At 38.6% G+C, this 17,224-nt stretch overlaps 1 protein-coding gene across 2 annotated transcripts in view; it reads left to right on the top strand.

Annotated features, from left to right (window-relative positions):
* Positions 1 to 17,224, top strand: part of CPNE8 (copine 8) — a 104,834-nt gene that overhangs the window by 40,670 nt on the left and 46,940 nt on the right. For both annotated transcript variants that reach the window (XM_074162057.1, XM_074162049.1), the window contains 3 exons: positions 7,488 to 7,551; positions 12,418 to 12,521; positions 14,479 to 14,583. In XM_074162057.1, coding sequence (XP_074018158.1) covers positions 7,488 to 7,551; positions 12,418 to 12,521; positions 14,479 to 14,583 — 273 coding nt within the window. The remainder of the gene's footprint in view (positions 1 to 7,487; positions 7,552 to 12,417; positions 12,522 to 14,478; positions 14,584 to 17,224) is intronic.

Here is a 17,224-nt window from a genome sequence, read left to right as displayed (position 1 = left end):
ATAGTTCAGTCACCTGATCACTGTATTTACAGACTCAGTCTTTATGACAAGTGTCTAGTAATCCTCTCTGTCCCCTCCCCAACCTCTCCTGCCCTCCTCACCCTCCCTCCCCAAGGACTATACCAGTACCTTTTACACTATTTATTTTAAAATCAAGGGCTTAATTGTCCTATACATAAACAGTTCTATTAATATTGCTATGTGTTCCTTATTATTTCCCTTCCCTGGATTGGTGGGACTGTGCACACTGGGAACTACTTCGTTTTAAGGGTAAATGAATTCTTCAACTCTGCAGATGAGGAAAGTTTCAGTATCTGCAGCGTAATTCAGGAAGACTCTTACAAACACACTGTTTAAACTTAAATGCACCTATGCACATAGTAACATAACATATGATAGAAGTAATACTACTTCACTGTATCACTTCTTTAAATAACTTGAAAAACTATGCAGAAATAGCTACTTTAAAACTGTGCCACTGTTGTCATCAAGGTTTGCTGATGAACCTTATCTTTTAAGGTATCCTTGTATAAAACTTAGCACTAAAAAAAAGTAAACAAACCCCAAAAAACCCCAAACAAAACAAAACAAAAAGACCCAACAAAAAAACCCAAACCCCGAGAAACCTAACACTGACTGCATCAGTATTATAAGTGTTAAGTTACTGTTTATGTTAAGTTACTAGATTATGGCTACTGTGGAACAGTAGGAAACTGCGAATTGTAATCTAGCTCCTCCAAAAACACCCTGCACAAACAATGAGGAATCAGCTGGTCAGATTTCTAATACGAGCATACAAAATGGTTAACTTCAAATATTGTGGTTATAGACAACAGTGTTTTGTGATTCTCCTCTTAATCTGGATATTAAACCTTTAAAAACCTGCCCAGGAAGTAGCCTTGGGGACAGGTATAATAAGTGGTATAACAGAAGAGGTGTGTTAAGTTACATGATTAAAAAGCTTGTCTGCAAGCAAAGGAGAAGAGAGTCACAATGGCAGGTGGGGGATCCCAAATAATACCTTGCCTGGCTACTTCCAGACCCACCCCTGGAGAGCCATCAGCCCATTGAAGTCCCATCTCCACACCCACAAAGGAGCACAGAGGTACAAGGCAGGTGGGGGAACTCCAGTAACCCAACTGGAGAAACAGCCCCTGCCCAGGTCTTACCAGAGCTGTCCCAGGAGAGCCTTAGCACCATGGAATATGGGGGGGAAACACTCTTTACTTGTTCTGGGCATGTTTTTGGTTCTTGATGGTGGGCAGGTTGGTTGCATAGTTTGACTGTCTGCTTGAGCACACAAACACTATCCTGTTGACGGGGAAGAAGAAGTTGGCCCTATTTTGTTTACTTCTACTAAAAGAAAAGTTCAGTAACTTTTCACTATCTAGGCCTAACTTATGCTGACTGCCACAGTGAAGTGCACTGTTGCAATTACATTGACTGTTTTGACTAGTTGTCACTTGACTCTGCTGGAAGCCTGTGGTGACTTGGTCAGAGAAAGGTGCTGACTTTTAAGACACCCCTATTTAATAAGAAAACAAACATTGTTCAGGTCTGGCCTTTGAGAGGATACTCTGTTGTATGGCAGTTATTAAATGGACCCAAGTCAGTTGTCCCCCTGAAAGATTTTGAAATATACCTTACTTTTTGTATATGTGGTGTGGGCTGATATTTGTTACTGTTACTGAGAAAATGTTCATGACTTTTTCTCAGATCTTCCCAGCAATCAGGTTTTACTTTGTCATTGGTGCCTTTGACAGTGCTGAGGCTAGACAGCTGTGCCTGGCTGGTTGCTCACTCTGCACTCTCTGAAGGCTGGATAACTTGGTGTCTAGGAGACATTTTGTTGTCTTATTTTATTCATTAAAGCATGGCGTTGCATTTCAGGATTGTTTGCTTGTAGACATGTGTTTACTGTCTCTTAATATTCAAATAGCAATAATTCAATTGACAGTATTGCACGTCTTCTGTTCCTAAGGATATTTACTGCTTTGAATTTACGATTCTCTTTACAAAGTTAAGTCCACATTCACATAACTAGAATGTTCTTTAAGATCGCTCACTTAAGATCAGAGAACTTTTTCTCTTCACAGTATTTCTGAAGTTCATTAACATTCTGTCTTTTCTGTTCTCTGTCAACGGATGTACAAAGAAGAGAATGCCCAGTGCTGTTTTAGTCCCAATCAGCTACCCTACTGAAGTAGCACGTTTTGTACTTAAGCGGCTTGAGAAGCTTGAATTCCTGTCTCTGATTGGCATTCAAGTAAGCTCTGACACTCTTTCGAAATGAGAATTAGAAAGACTTGAAGCTTAAACTTCAGATCTATCTACTTTGGACATTCATGATTTACAAAAGCCTCATGAGATTCAGGGCTCCATGGCTTCCATGAGCTGGCCAACTCCAAGTCAGATTATAAGGGAACTTTCCCTGGTGATACACAAAGTCTACCGTGAAAGGATACTCTTGTCCTTCATCAAAATGAAGGTAAAACATCTCAAGCGTAGAGGTTATCCATTGCAGTGGTCTGTCAGGCAGGCTGAAACATACCTTGCTACTAACCTTCACGGTGAGTGCAAAAGTGAAAATACACACACACATTTTCCTTCTTCACCTTCATAACAGGCATGGCTTGCAGTTTCTTTGGTCTTACAAGGACCAGCAGATTACACCTCTGAGGCATGAGCCTAATAGTATTTGGTGTTTGCACGTATGAGGATGTCTCCCGAACCTGCCTCTCTGTTTCTGACACCATTAAGGACTTTGCATTCAGTGCAGTCTGTTGCAGAAGACTCTTGCTGCCAGTGTGGTAATGCACTAACCTGTTATCCCTGTGACTATGACCGTTTTTGTCCAAGAACATACTTTAGTCTTGCACTAATAGACTGGCCAGATAGAGAGGTGAATATTTTCTCTGGATAATTTCTCTTGAAAAATAAATCTAGTCATACAAAGCAGGTGAAATGGAGAATCTGACATTTTAACAGTAATGTTTACTCTCTTTATCTGTTGGGTTATTAGATTCATTAAACGCCTTCTTAAGTCAAGCTCTATGTGTAAGATTTTCTCAGTCTGGCCTTGCATGCCCTGGTGGTATTAGCATGAAAGGGTGAGGTGCAGATGTGTCTACTTCCAGAGATGACACAGCTTTATTTTGCTCTCAAGAGAGCATCACCTTCACAGACATTATTCAGAATTAGATATTTGCATGTTCTGTCTTCCTAGAGAGAAGATGCTAGCCACATTTATAACTCTGAGCAATGCTTCTTTCAGGATCTACTAAGTGCATTCCTGTAGGGATTCCCTTTAATGAGGAGGCAGAGCTGTTACAAAGCTTAATGAGCATTCTCTGCTAGTTATTCACATCTGAGTGCCATTGCCTGCTAATGAGGCTGTACTGGAGCCAGCTGGCCTATTTTGGGAAGTTCTTTCTCCTGTCATCTTGCTGTGAACATAATTGATAGAAAAACATCTGACCCTGGAATTGGGACTTCCTATATATTTGTCCTATCCTCTTATCTGTGGTTGTGACTGCCAGAGGGCTAGGTTCTGTAAATTCAGGGATAAGACTGTAAATTTTTCAATGACCTGAAAAATGTTCTATCCTTTGCCTCATTGCAGTTTCAGCTTGCAAAATTGGAGGCTCTGTTCAACCTCTCAGGTTTAAATCCCCAGATGAATTGTCATCTTTCTCTGACTTTTTCACCAACTCTGGAAAGGTCCTCCTTTTGGTTCTTGTTAAAGCCCAAGTGGTCTTTAGAGTGTCCTTTCAAACTTCTCTGGGTGCTGTGGATGTAATGTCTCAATCATGGAATCATTTGTTCTAAATAGAACAATTAGAGACACTAATTACTCCTGAAAACTGTATCTTTTCTAGAGATATGCAGGTTTTGTTGAGGACCTTTCATTTGATGATAGTTTTCTGTTCAGTTTCTCTAAGAGTCAAATTATTTGCTTCCTCAAATACTGTCCAAAAAGAGGTGATCACTGTAGAGCACCTACAGATTCTGGGCTCTCAAACCAGTGGGTTTGATCCACTGGAACGTAGATCTTCACATTTTACCTTCCTTTATTCACTTTGCATCCTGTTCACACTTGGATTGGCACATTTTCTATATCTGAGTGTCAGATAACTCACAGTGAGTGGTGGAGTTGACAGTGATTATGTGATACAGATTGTCTCCTTATTACCCCACAAAATCTGATCTGTAACCCTTTCCCGAGAAACTTACCCCGAGAAATTGTTGCCTGAACATAAATTCTGTGTTGTCACTTCAGTGCTATGGAACCAATTCCAGGGCAGCTCAATACCAGCTATTCTTTAAAGTTAAAGAAGATGGGCAGTGGCCCTGCATTCTGAATTTAAACAGCTGGAACTCTTACATGCTTGTCTGTAAGGTAATATTTGTCAGTACTTCCTTGGCAATTAGAAGGACTGATCTGTAATGCTGAATTTCCAAGTAATCTGTTTTCATACAGTGATAAGACTAGTTTGAAATTATTTTGTTATTTTCTCACAAGGTGTTATTACCAGTTAAAGGTCTTTCCATTTGGCTGATCTTTGACCACTGAAGTTTTTGTGAGGGTGCTGACTTTACATTTAAGGATTTTTTTTCTTAATGAATGGTTTGTAAGGGAATTTGTAAGAGAGCAAACTTTAGTGTCTGCAAATTGTTCAGTACTTTTTTCATGCTTGTAGTCTCAAGACAGGCATACAAAGTTTGTACTTAATAGCCTCACAGACTGTAGAGGTCATTTGGTAGAGTTTTTAGTTCCTGAAAAATGAGAACTTTTGGTTCTGTAGGAAAATTCTATGCTAATTTTGATTAAGCATTTCACCTTTTCACAAACCATCATGGTAATATCATCCTTCTTTTATAAGGCATGTGTCCTTGAGAACATCGGTGATACGTCAAGCCAAAGCTTACCCCAAGTGCTTTCAGATTTGACTATACTGCATTTACTTTTCACATCTACTCAACAATCAAGAATTCTTTTTCTATACTGCATTTACTTTTCACATCTACTCAACAATCAAGAATTCTTTTTTTTTTTTTTTTTCCTTCTGACATACTTCCCCAAATATCTTCAGGGGATTGCCTTTCCAGTTTCCCCCATCCTTCAGAATGGTAATACCAGACACATACCTCTTGGAGTTGGAGATCCCTTTGCCTTCGTGTTCATAAGAAGAAATGAAGTATGTCTTCATGTGGAAATCTCAGTTTGAGACAGGCAGGCGTTGACTACCATGTGTTACAACTGCAAGCAGGGTGGCACAAAGTTCTCTATCAAACGGCAACTGTTTGGTGACCAGTTTGTCAGAAATGAGGCTTGCTTATCAACAGTTTACTTCAGGCCTCCAGCTCTTTCGGAGGAGATCAGCATTGTATTTTTCATAATCAAGCATCTGATACAATAACCTTTTGGAAGTGGGATAAATCTATTTGACTTTTAATACCAACAGAAATGTTTGATGTTTTTTCTTCAAGGTACTACTACTGCCCAGACTGTCTCAAATATGTCCCTAATGGCACAGTTAACTGGGCTCAAATACTTCAGTAGGAAGAATTTTGGTTCAGGTAGTGGTATTTCTGATACTGGTGCTTTCTATTTGAGTTGGCATAACCTATGGAATTGTGGTGCTGTGAATTTCTGAATTTTAGTTACGCTTCTGACATTTCTATTTCTTCCTTCCCTGTCAAAGCCTGGGTCATGGTCATTTGTTCCTTGAAACATTTTATTGTGTAAGGTCAATATCACCCTGACAACTGTTATTTCTACTACTACTGTTACTCCTAAGAAGTACTGTTCAAAAGAAAAAAATACAGGTTTTTTTCATCTTTTGAAAATCTGAGATTTTAATTTAGTATTCCTTTGCTACAGAGGATAAAATGGCTAATTTTCAGTTTTGAGCCATTGAAGGGTGACAGATTTAAACCCATATGATTTGAAGATGGTGATAAAACTGTGAATCGTACTGTGTAACATACGAAATGACCAGATTGGTTTTTTTTTTTTGTTATTTGAAGAAAATTCTTCTGTTTGGTCTTAAAGTATTGTACTTTATAAGTCATACCACATTAAATGGAGGAGTGCTATGAGTTTTGTATGTATTTAAATCATCATTTAAAATTTAACAACAAAAACTTGAGTGGTTTCCGTATACGCTGTTTTCCTTGTGAAATTCAGACTTACCATGTAGCACTGAGGTGGTCCAGGAGAGCAGTCATGTATCTCTCTGATTATGGGCAAATGACTGCAGCAGTATAGGAGCAGTATTCCCTATAGACTTAAACATCAACTTCTAAACAAGAGTTTCAGTGAGCTTGCATAAATTTGCTCCTCTATTCATAATTTCTAAACTTCTATCATCTTCTAAGAACTATTTTCCCACCAGTTCTCTATTATCCCACGGTCTTGCTAAACTCATGTAAAGATGTAGAGCATTGTACAAAAATTCCAAAAGGATTAAAGAAACCAATAAGTGAAATAAGAACAACTGTAGATGTTTATATTAATGTTTTGTTGTAACAGAAGAACAGGAGTGCCCTCTAGTTCTCTTAGAAAAACTTAAAAAATACAATCAATTTGAAAATATAATTTTACCTTAATGTCTTCTTGGAAAGTAATTTTATTAAAATAATTATTTTCAAGAAAGATGTAAAGAAATAAAGAACTAGAAATCAAATGAGTGTAACTGATAGCATTAATTTAGAAAAAAAAAATCTAGAAGTAATTGCCAAGGTGTGTGCTAATGGGTGCGCTAATAGACATTAGGATATTGCAGAATGTCTCATTTATAGTACAGCATCATACAAAAAGTTGTATCTCAGTATTTGTACTCCCCCAACCAATGTCCCAAAAGGCTGCAGCCACTGAATACTATCAGATTGCGTGGCTTTTCTGTTTCTATATTGTTCTGTATGCTAAGGATCCGTTTTGTGCCTTCTGGTGTTGCAGCAGGTATGTTTTTAATGGCTGTCTGGGTGAATTAGAATTTATTTTGCAACTACTTTATCAGATATGATTGTGAGGTTATTTTCTGTCTTCATAAACATTTCAGAATAAATACTATAAAATAAGGCTGGTGTATGGTTTTAAATGTATTTTAGTTATTTTGTTTAAGGAAAATTTGTAAAAGGATCCTTTTCACAGATGAGTAAGTTGTAGAGTCATCTCTAAATAAAACATCAATGGGCGAGTGGAAAATAGAATTTCTGATACTGTCATTTCATCCCATTTAAACTTTTTATGCTTTTTCCTTTAAAATTGAAACTGATGTTTTTCTTGCTGGTTAGAATGAATATGCAACTCACCAATTCACTTAGGATAAACCAACTTTTTTACACAAAGCAAGTGACAGAAAACCGTATAGTATACCATCAGTTTTGTGACTTGGAAGCTTACCTTATGCTTATCTGTGTCATTTGTAACTTTCATAAATGATACTAAGGAACTGAGGTGAGGTAGTTCTATTTTCTTGCAGAGGAATTCCTGGGAAGAAATGTGGAACAGTCATAGTAACAGCAGAGGAACTGGGCTGTTGCCGAGTAAGTGTGTGTTTGTGCTTTTTGAAAAATTAAAATTATTTTGTGATTTACACTGCACCAGTGTGTCAAAGGTATATCATATAAATTTGCATTTTGTGATATATGCAAGAAGTTAGGATGCTTTTTTCCTATTACTTACTCTTAGTTTTAGATAGTAGAAGCAGAAAAATGTATGAAGCATAAAGTTTTCATTCTTAAATGAATTTTAAATCTAGTCTTTGTTTCTGTAAGTAATTAATCACATTTTAATCTCTTAACATCCATTTTTTAACAAAGATCCATTTGTTTCAGCCATGGAATTATGTTTCCATTATGGAATATTGACATTGCATGAACAGCAAAGTAAAATTTTTGATTTTTAACCTTGTAATTAAAAGATTTTTATGCTAATAGTGATTAATATTATTTGAAAAATGTGAAATTATTGGAAAAAAACTAGTAAGGTATTTCAAAGCATCAACGTAAAAGATTTTAAACAGTTTCCTTTAAAGAAAGTGAAGACTTCTTTGTTCTATTAATGGCAGATGCCTACTTATTTAATAGAAAACAGAAGAATATCAGGGTGTTTGGCTGCTTAAGGGGAAAGGCATGGTGTGGTCATGACTTTCACCAGGTGTCACAGCTCCTTCACCTCCTAGGGTTCATGGAGGAGTGGGTTGGACAGAGAAGCAGGCTTATGGCTCAGAAAGAACCTGGCAGCCACCCTGGCTCAGTTGCTTCCCAGCACTGAATGAGCTAGCAGCAATCCGTAAATTGTAGGGAAACAGAGACTGCAAAGAAGAATAAGGAAGGGTTATAGATATGGTTGGAAACTGAGGAGGGGGGCAGTTTGTCAAGGCATGGTTATATATTGGATGGGGCTGTATCTTTGAAGAGTTTGCGATGATGAGATAGCAACTCTTAAATGAAGAAAGCAATACTATCAGACATTTGGTGAGAACGTACAGGGGATCTGGAGAGTACAAGGTCAGATACATAAACCTACGAAAACACCTCGAGGCTTGAAGGGATTTGTTTCTGGGGCTTACTTTTTGTAATTTGGTGGTGTTGAGAGGATAATGCTTCACTTCTATACCACATCATAAGTGGTTAATTTTTTTCTATTTATACAATAGTCATCTTTCTGCTTTTACTGGTATATCCAAAGCTAATCTCTTCAGGCCTTATTTTCTTAAATTCATTAGATATTTGAAGTAAAAAGAAATCCTTAATTTTGTGCCTTATTTCTAGCTTGGTCAAGTTTGTATTATTTCTCTGCAGAAGTGGTATAGTGGTATATTTGAATAGCACATGGACTCAAATCTTACTTGCCTTTTCCGGGCAACCTGCCTGTCCTGCACAGTTATGTTAATAGGGTGCACCAACTCAGTCCTATTTAACTCCCATTTAGCAGTAGGAAATTCCCCTCTTACTAGTACGAATGAGTAAGTATGGTCATGGAAAATGTCTGGTTTTCCCCTCTGTTTTACATCGGCTCAAACTTTTGTACGTACATGATCAAAATGTTCACAGTTCTATCAGATGACAAAATGGGTACATCATTTAATTGCTTTCCTGCAGAAATTGTGCTTCTACATTTCTTAAGGAGTTAAGCTCCTACCATTCTTAAGAGATGTTTGCCATCACTCCAAGCATTTATTGGTAACCTTAAAAGAGACTAATGGCAATTTTTCCTGATGTTCTGGGCTTATCCTCCAAGACCAGCATTTGTATCCCAGTTGTAACAAACTATTTAGAAGTCACTATTAGAAACTTTTTGGAATCCATAATCAGAACAGGAATTTTTTTTTTTCCCTTTTAATGACGACAAATACTAGGTGCCCTGCAAGGCCTTCATGTTCTTCCACATTCATCCCACTCAAATTTTACATAAATGATGACTAGTTCAAAATCACCAAAGGGAGCTTGTAAAGAATTTGGTACTCAGTCTCTCCCTTTTGCACTCTCTTTTGCATTCTCTGTCATGCTCTTTCACATGCACACTCTCTCACACAATCTCTTGTGCTGTCTCACCAGCTGTCATATATTTTCTCTGTGATGTTTTCCTACCTAAGGTTATTCCGTATTTGGATTAATTCTTATCTGATCTTCTGAGATTTTTTTTTTTTTTTATAGCTCGTATTACAGAATCACAGAATCGCCTAGGTTGGAAGGGACGTTTAAGATCACCTAGTCCAACCTTATAACAAAACAAACAAAAACCAAACCAAAACAAAAAAACCCCACCAACACTAAACCATATTCCTGAGCACCATGTCAACTCGTCTTTTGAATATATCCAGGGATGGTGCCTCAACCACTTCCCTGGGCAGCCCATTCCAATGCTTGATAACCCTTTCAGTGAAGAAATTTTTCCTAATATCCAACCTGAACCTCCCCCGGCGCAACTTGAGGCCATTTTCTCTTGTCCTATCACCTGTGACTTGGGAGAAGAGACCTACACTTGGGAGAAGAGACCAATATTCAGGATGGCAAAGATTTTTCTAATCACTGAATTGTTAAAGTTGGAAGAGACCTTGGGATATTGTCTAGTCCAACCCTCCTGCTCTTCTTAAAGGAGGTTACTCAGGACTCTGGGCAGTCAGGTTTTGAATATGTCCAAGTAGACTCCACAGTCTCTCTGTTTCAGTGTTTCACCACACTCACAGTAAAAATATTTGTTTCTTGTATTAAAATGGAATTTCCTGTATTTCAATTTATACCTATTACCACTTGTTCTTCTGCTGGATACCACTAAGCAGAGTCTGTTTACTCCCTCTCATCAGGTATTTATACAAATTGATAAGATCCCCCTGAGCCATCTCTTCTCCAGGCTGGATAATTCCAGTTCTCTGAGCCTCTCCTAGTATGAGAGATGGTCCAATCTCTTAATCCTTTCAGTGACCCTTTTGCTGGAATCACTCTAGCATGTCCATGTCTTGTACTGGGGAGCCCAGAACTGAACACAGAACTCCCAAGGCTGGCCTCACCAGTGCTGGGTCACTTCCTTCAGCTTTCTGTCAGCACTTGTCCTGATGCAGCCCAGGAGGCTATTGGCCTTCTTTGCTGCTAAGGGCAGATTGGTCAATTTAGTGTCCAAGATCCTCCCAGTCCTTTTCTGCAAACCAGTTTTCCAGCTGTTTGGCCTGCAGCCTGTACTGGTGCATGGGGTTATTCCTCTCCAGGTGCAGTACTGGGCATTGTCCTCTGTTGAACTCCATGAGGCTCATCTTGGTTTGTTTTTCCAGCCTGTACAGGGGCCTCTGAATGGCTGCACAGCCATCTGGCATATAAGCTGCTACTTCTAGTTTTGTATGGTTTGCGAACTTGCTGAGGGCCTACTCTGTCCCATCATCCAGGTCATTAATGAAGATGTTAAGTATTATTGGCCCCACTTTAGGCACCTGGGGTACACCACTAGTGACTGGTCTGCAGATGCTGATTGTCACCTTTTGAAGCCGAACAGTTCAGCCAGTTTTCAGTCCACCTCACTGTCCAGTTATCTAGCCTGTAATTCATCAGTTTGTGAACAAGGAATATTATGGGAGACAGTGTCTAAAGACATGCTAAGGTCAAGATAAACAACATCCACTAGTTTCCTCTCATCTACTGAGCCACTCATTTCATGAGGAAAGGCTTCAGGTTGATCAGGCATGAATTTCCCTTTTGTAAATCCCTGCTGATGACTTTCAATCACCTTCTCATCTTTCATGTGTTTGGAAATGGTTTCCAGGATTATTTGCTCTATCATCTTCTGGGGGATTGAGGAGAGATTGGCTTGGATTCTCTTCCTTGCTCTTTCTCAAAGACAGGAGTGACATTTGCTTTCTCCCGGACTTCAGGAACTTCTGAACATCATGAGTTTCCAAAGATAATTGAAAGTGACTTCACAGTGACATTGGCCAACTCCAGCAGCACTCACAGGTGCATCCTATCAGGTCCCGTGGACTTCTGTATGTGTAGTCTGTTTAAAATGTTCCCTTACCTGGTCCTCCTCTACCAAAGGCAAGTCATCCTTGTTGCCCACTTTCTCAGGTCTGAGTCTCAGGTGCCCAAGATTCCTGAAGGTAAATCTTACCAGTAAAGACCAAGGCATAGAAGACTATAAGAAACATGGACTTTGTCACCTGGTCCCCTGCCCCATGCAGTGGTGAGCCCACGTTGTCCCTAGTCCTTTGTCCATTGTCCCTCTTGCTGCTGTTACACCTGTAGATCTGTTTGTGGAACAGTCTTCCAGCAGGCTCTGCCCCAGGTGGCTGGTGAGTCTGTATGTTTATCTTTGCATTTATAATCCTTTTCACATTCTTGACTCTGCCCAAAGAGGTGACCATGTGTGACTATCAGTTTGCCTGACCACAGCAAACTGATTGTTTCTGACGATCCTTATTTGTCATCAGAATGGGTGTATTTGGTGTCTTCTAGGCTCATTTTTTGGAAGCTTCTAGACTCTTAATAGCAAGCTGCTAAGTCATTTGCTCTACTGACAGCAAGAGCAGACAACTGCAGGTTTAAATCACTGAAGGAATGAGACTTAGCTGTGTCTCATTGGAGTTTTTAAAATTAATTCTAATATGTGTTCCGTGGCTGTGCATCTACTTCCCTCAGAAGGCAGCTTTGGATGTCAGAAAATACTGGGAAAAAACCTGAGGCATTTAGCATATAAATTTACCCTTCCTCTGCAACCTCTACAAAGGAGTTCTTGGTTCCAGCAATTCAAACTGTACTATAAGGACATTGCAGAAATGCAAATATGTAGAGTATTTAGAAGGCAGATACCCTCATTTATTTTGTTATCGATTTGTATGGTTGTTATTCAGTGATTTTTATTTTTATTTTAGTGTACTAAACTGTATGTTGCACATAATTTTTCTGTATTACCCATTTCAGGATTCAGTTTTAATGCAATTTTGTGCAAACAAACTAGACAAGAAGGACTTCTTTGGGAAATCTGATCCTTTCCTTGTATTTCATCGAAGCAATGAAGATGGCAGGTAGATGCCTGTTAGGTATTTCTGTTGCTAAACAGTAAGCAACTTATTTGTTTGCAGATGGTAATATTTTCATTTTTTTATGTGTGTCAGCTTAAGTTGTGTTTACTTTATAATGTTTGTTGGATTTAAGTATGTCATGTTGTGCAGCATAGGAATAAAAACATAGTAACAGATCAAATACTGCAATTTAGGGTTTTAAGAGTTGAATGTATGATAAATGTAGAGCACTATGAAAATTAATTATAATAAAAATAGTTAAAAGATTATACTTTTGCTAAAGTATAGTATGGCTTTAAACAAAATAGAATTCTCAAAGAAAATTGTAGCTGCAGAATATGCTAATAGTTCACAATTGGTTTAAGTAAAATATTTTATATTACAAATTTGGAAATCACAGAATATTTTTGGTTGGATGGGACCTTTGAGATCACTGAGTCCAACCAACAAAAAAAAAAAAAACACACCCAAAAAATCCCAGAACACCAAAACCAAACCAAAACAAACACCCACAACCACACCCCACCCCACCCACAAACAGACACAAACCAACAATCCCGGGCACCAGAGCATGCCCTGAAGTGCCATGTCTACACCTTTCTTAAATACCTCCAGGGATGGCGACTCCACCACCTCCCTGGGCAGGCTGTTCCAGTGCCTGACCACTCTCTCAGTAAAGTAATTCTTCCTAATATCTAATCTAAACCTCCCCTGCCGCAACTTCAGAGCATTTCCTCTGGTCCTGTCATTATTCCCTTGGGAGAAGAGGCCAATACCCACCTCTCTACACCCTCCTTTCAGGTAGTTGTAGAGGGCAATGAGGTCCCCCCTCAGCCTCCTCTTCTCCAAACTAAACATGCCCAGTTCCCTCAGCCTCTCCTCATATGACTTGTTCTCTAGACCCCTCACCAGCTTGGTGGCTCTCCTCTGGACACGCTCCAGCAGCTCAATGTCCTTCCTGTAGTGAGGGGCCCAGAACTGAACACAGTACTCGAGGTGAGGCCTCACCAGTGCCGAGTACAGACGCACGATCGCTTCCCTGGTCCTGCTGGCCACGCTATTCCTGATGCAGGCCAGGATGCCGTTGGCTTTCTTGGCCACCTGGGCACACTGCTGGCTCATGTTAAGCCGGCTGTCCACCAACACCCCCAGGTCCTTTTCTGCTGGGCACCTTTCCAGCCACTCTTCCCCAAGCCTGTAGCATTGCCTGGGGTTGTAAATATCTTTTCTTGACTGAGTTCTAGGAAACAGAATTCAAAAATACATATTCCCTCAAAGGACGCTTTAGTTATATCTGTATGTAGAATTTCAGTAATGATTTCACCAGTGACCTTGCTTCCTATTTTGTTTTGAACAATTCAGTCCCCAAGATGAGGATTCCAAAGAAGTATTTTAATTTTGCTTCATTTAGAGAAAGCAGAATGCAGTAAAACAATTCATTGTATTTCACCTGAGAGAAGGTGATCATGGGATCTCACAGAGGCTTATAGGTTTTACCTGAGACAGCCCTGGTTAAAACAAATCATAGACATAAAATGGGGAACAAGAATCAGAAAGCCATGACTATCTTGGCTCAGTTTCTTACTCATTAGCAAGAATCAAATCCTTACCAGATCACTTTCTTTCTGGACCCATGACTGATTCCTGGCTGTACGAGCCCTGTTTAAAGAAGTGGGATGGAGACTGGTCTTGCCTGAAATAACTCACTGAATGGTTGTCATTCTTGTCAAAGTTTTGGGTAAAAACTCAGCATTCCAGTCTGTAATCTCTCTCAAACAGGTCTGTCCTCTTCAGTCCTCCCTTCTCTCTGGTTTCACTGCATTTCTTTTTTTCTTGTCTTAAATTTTAAATAGATGTTGTATGAGTGGATGCAGGTTACAGCTCTTTTGATTGCATGTTTGATGACACAGAAAAAAAAGTAAATAAATACAAAATATATCTTTTTTTTTTATTATTACAGTTTTACAATCTGCCACAAAACAGAAGTCATAAAAAATACATTAAATCCAGTGTGGCAGGCATTCAAGATTTCTGTCAGAGCACTGTGTAATGGAGACTATGACCGGTAAGCTACAGGTTAAGCTTTCTTAACATATATGATTTTTTTCCTCTCTAACTCACGTATTCTTTTATATGTAAGTTTTTCTATGCAGTTCAGTTCCTGATGTTTTTTAGGTTACTTATTCAGCACTTGAAACACCAGAGCAGAGTAGAGGGGCAGAATCCCCTCCCTCAACCTGCTGGCCACCATTCTTTTGATGCAGCCCAGGATATCGTTAGCTTCTTGGGCTACAAGCGCACATTGCTGGGTCAGGTTGAGTTTCTCATCCACCAACATCCCCAAGTCCTTCTCCTCAGGGCTGCTCTCAATCCATTCTCTGTCCAGCCTATATTTGTGTTTGGGGTTGCCCTGGCCCATGTGCGGGATGTTGGACTTGGCCTTGTTGAACCCCATGAAGTTTGCACAGGGCCACCTCTCAAGCCTGTCAAGGTCATCTGGAGGGACATATTGCTGCATGTAGGGAAATTAAATAAGACTTTGCTCAAATTGGTAATTTTCCTGTGATTGTGCCTGTAGAACAAACTTTATTTTGAAACTTGAGTAGTTACTTTTCTACCTCAATTTTTATTTCCAGTTTCCATGTATGTGATTACCATGCATTCATGTACATTTTATGTTACTGTAGGACATAGTTTTGCCATGTCATACCTCTGTTGCATTACTTTGTCAAGCTAATTGTTTGGTGAAGTGTGTACACTAAAATTACTTTAATTGGTTACCATGAAAGCTTAGCCTTCAGGGAAGGCGTTCCTTGAACTTGTAATTTACTAGCTAATGCCAGGGGATAAACAAACCAACTCTTGAATCAACTGACTGAATCTCAGAAGTCAATATGAAGAAGCAGGAGAGTAAGAAGTGCTTATATTCACTAAGCTAAGCAGAATGCTCTGTCTTTATAAGCTGCTTATTAAAAAATCAAAAGCTAATTGGCTTGTGATTTCCTAGGAAAGTGGGGGAAGGTATCATTTTTTGGGGGAATGGCCATTTTTAGTCTTTCCTTTTGGATCTTAACCAATTTATTTGATCTGTGATACTCTTCCAGTACTTGATGTCATGTTCCTTCAAACTGAAAGAAAAAGGGTTCTCCTACGTTGCAAACATTCTCCTTGTGAAGCACTTGCTACAGTGGTTGTCAGCCGTGTTTGTTACTCTTTCAATTAGATGCAATATAAATGCAGCAATTTCATAATAAGTACATTCTAATCAAATAGAATTTTTAGCTTGTATATGGGTTCATGTGCATAATGCATAAGCAAAATAGTGCTTATGAAGCTAGTCTCTGGACGCTGTACTATTTCTCATATTAAAGAAAAAAGGTTTTCATAATAATTAAAAAAGAAATTGCGGTAGAGGCATATTGAAATAACTCCAGCATTCGAAAAGAAAATTAAAAAGTATAATAGCATGCCTCAAATTATTGGGTAACTACTGTTTTCTTATGTTGATTCAACTTCACATGCTTTCAACATAATATGCTTAGTGAATGCCTTATGAATAAAGGGTCCATGGAACTTCATAATCCTGCCTACATCAATTATGTTTCAAAATAAGAAATAACTCATTAGCTGGCAGATTATTTCAAATTGTTATCTACTGATAGTCCAGAAAAAGCATCCAAAGTTTGGGGTTTTTTTATTTGAAAACTTTTCTTTCTAAAGGTAAGGATTAGATTCCTAAGATCAGCATGCTAATACATAAAACCACAAACCCCCAAAGTCTCTTTCAGATGATAGTTTCACAGATCAAATGTTGGTGCTCTGGGTTCTGTGATAGATGTGAAAGGTGGGAATAATGTAATTAGTGGGAATATATCACAGTAAACATCCTTTCTGATCTTGGGGAGAGTAAATCATCAGTGTATGCTTCCGAGTGAGCTCTGTCTGCTTTTTCATTGTGAAAAGTTCAGAATTAGCTTAATTTTTCTCAAACTGTATAATCGTACAGTATTTTCAGCTATCATAGGGATAGGATTTCAGTACTACAGTAGTACTTAGTACCTCTAATATTTTTCTTCTCTTCCTTTTTTCTCTTAATATGAGCTCCCAAATAGCCCTTACACACAGTTACTTTCTGTGAAGTTTTAACCCCAACATTCTCTAACCTTTATTTTTTTAAAAAAATCCTTTTTAAAATAGAGAACTCATCCTGTACACTGTGTCCTTTAAGATAAAATAGCAGTGTAGAGAGGGTAAAATATCATTATGTGAGGATTTGAAAGGCTTTTTAATATCTCGCATGTCATGCAAAATAGGTAAAACTCAAGATCTGTGATCAATCCTTTTAATATGAGATAAACTTCAGGAGAGAGGAGCTTTATTCAAGGAAAAATTGCTCTTGTTGAAGTTGTACATCTGAAGATCCTTCTCAAGAATTTATCTGGGTAATCTTAAGAATTTATCTTAATAATTCAAGTTTTCTTACTGAGATGATATCGCTCTTTGAACACAGATTTGAGAGACAATTCAAAACTTAAGTCACACTAAACCTTATATAAATCTTAACTTACTAGTGTGTCCTGTTTGTCTTAATAGTAACAGGTTTTGAAACCTGGAAGTAAAATAGTGGTTCTCCAGGGGGAAAAAACCTCTGTGATATTGCCTTTTTTACTAAATTAAATACGATTTCCTTTCAAGAGTCAAATACT

This window comes from Numenius arquata, chromosome 2, assembly GCF_964106895.1.
Source record: "Numenius arquata chromosome 2, bNumArq3.hap1.1, whole genome shotgun sequence".
NCBI lineage: Eukaryota > Metazoa > Chordata > Aves > Charadriiformes > Scolopacidae > Numenius > Numenius arquata.
This window is presented reverse-complemented; position numbering and strand designations above follow the sequence as displayed.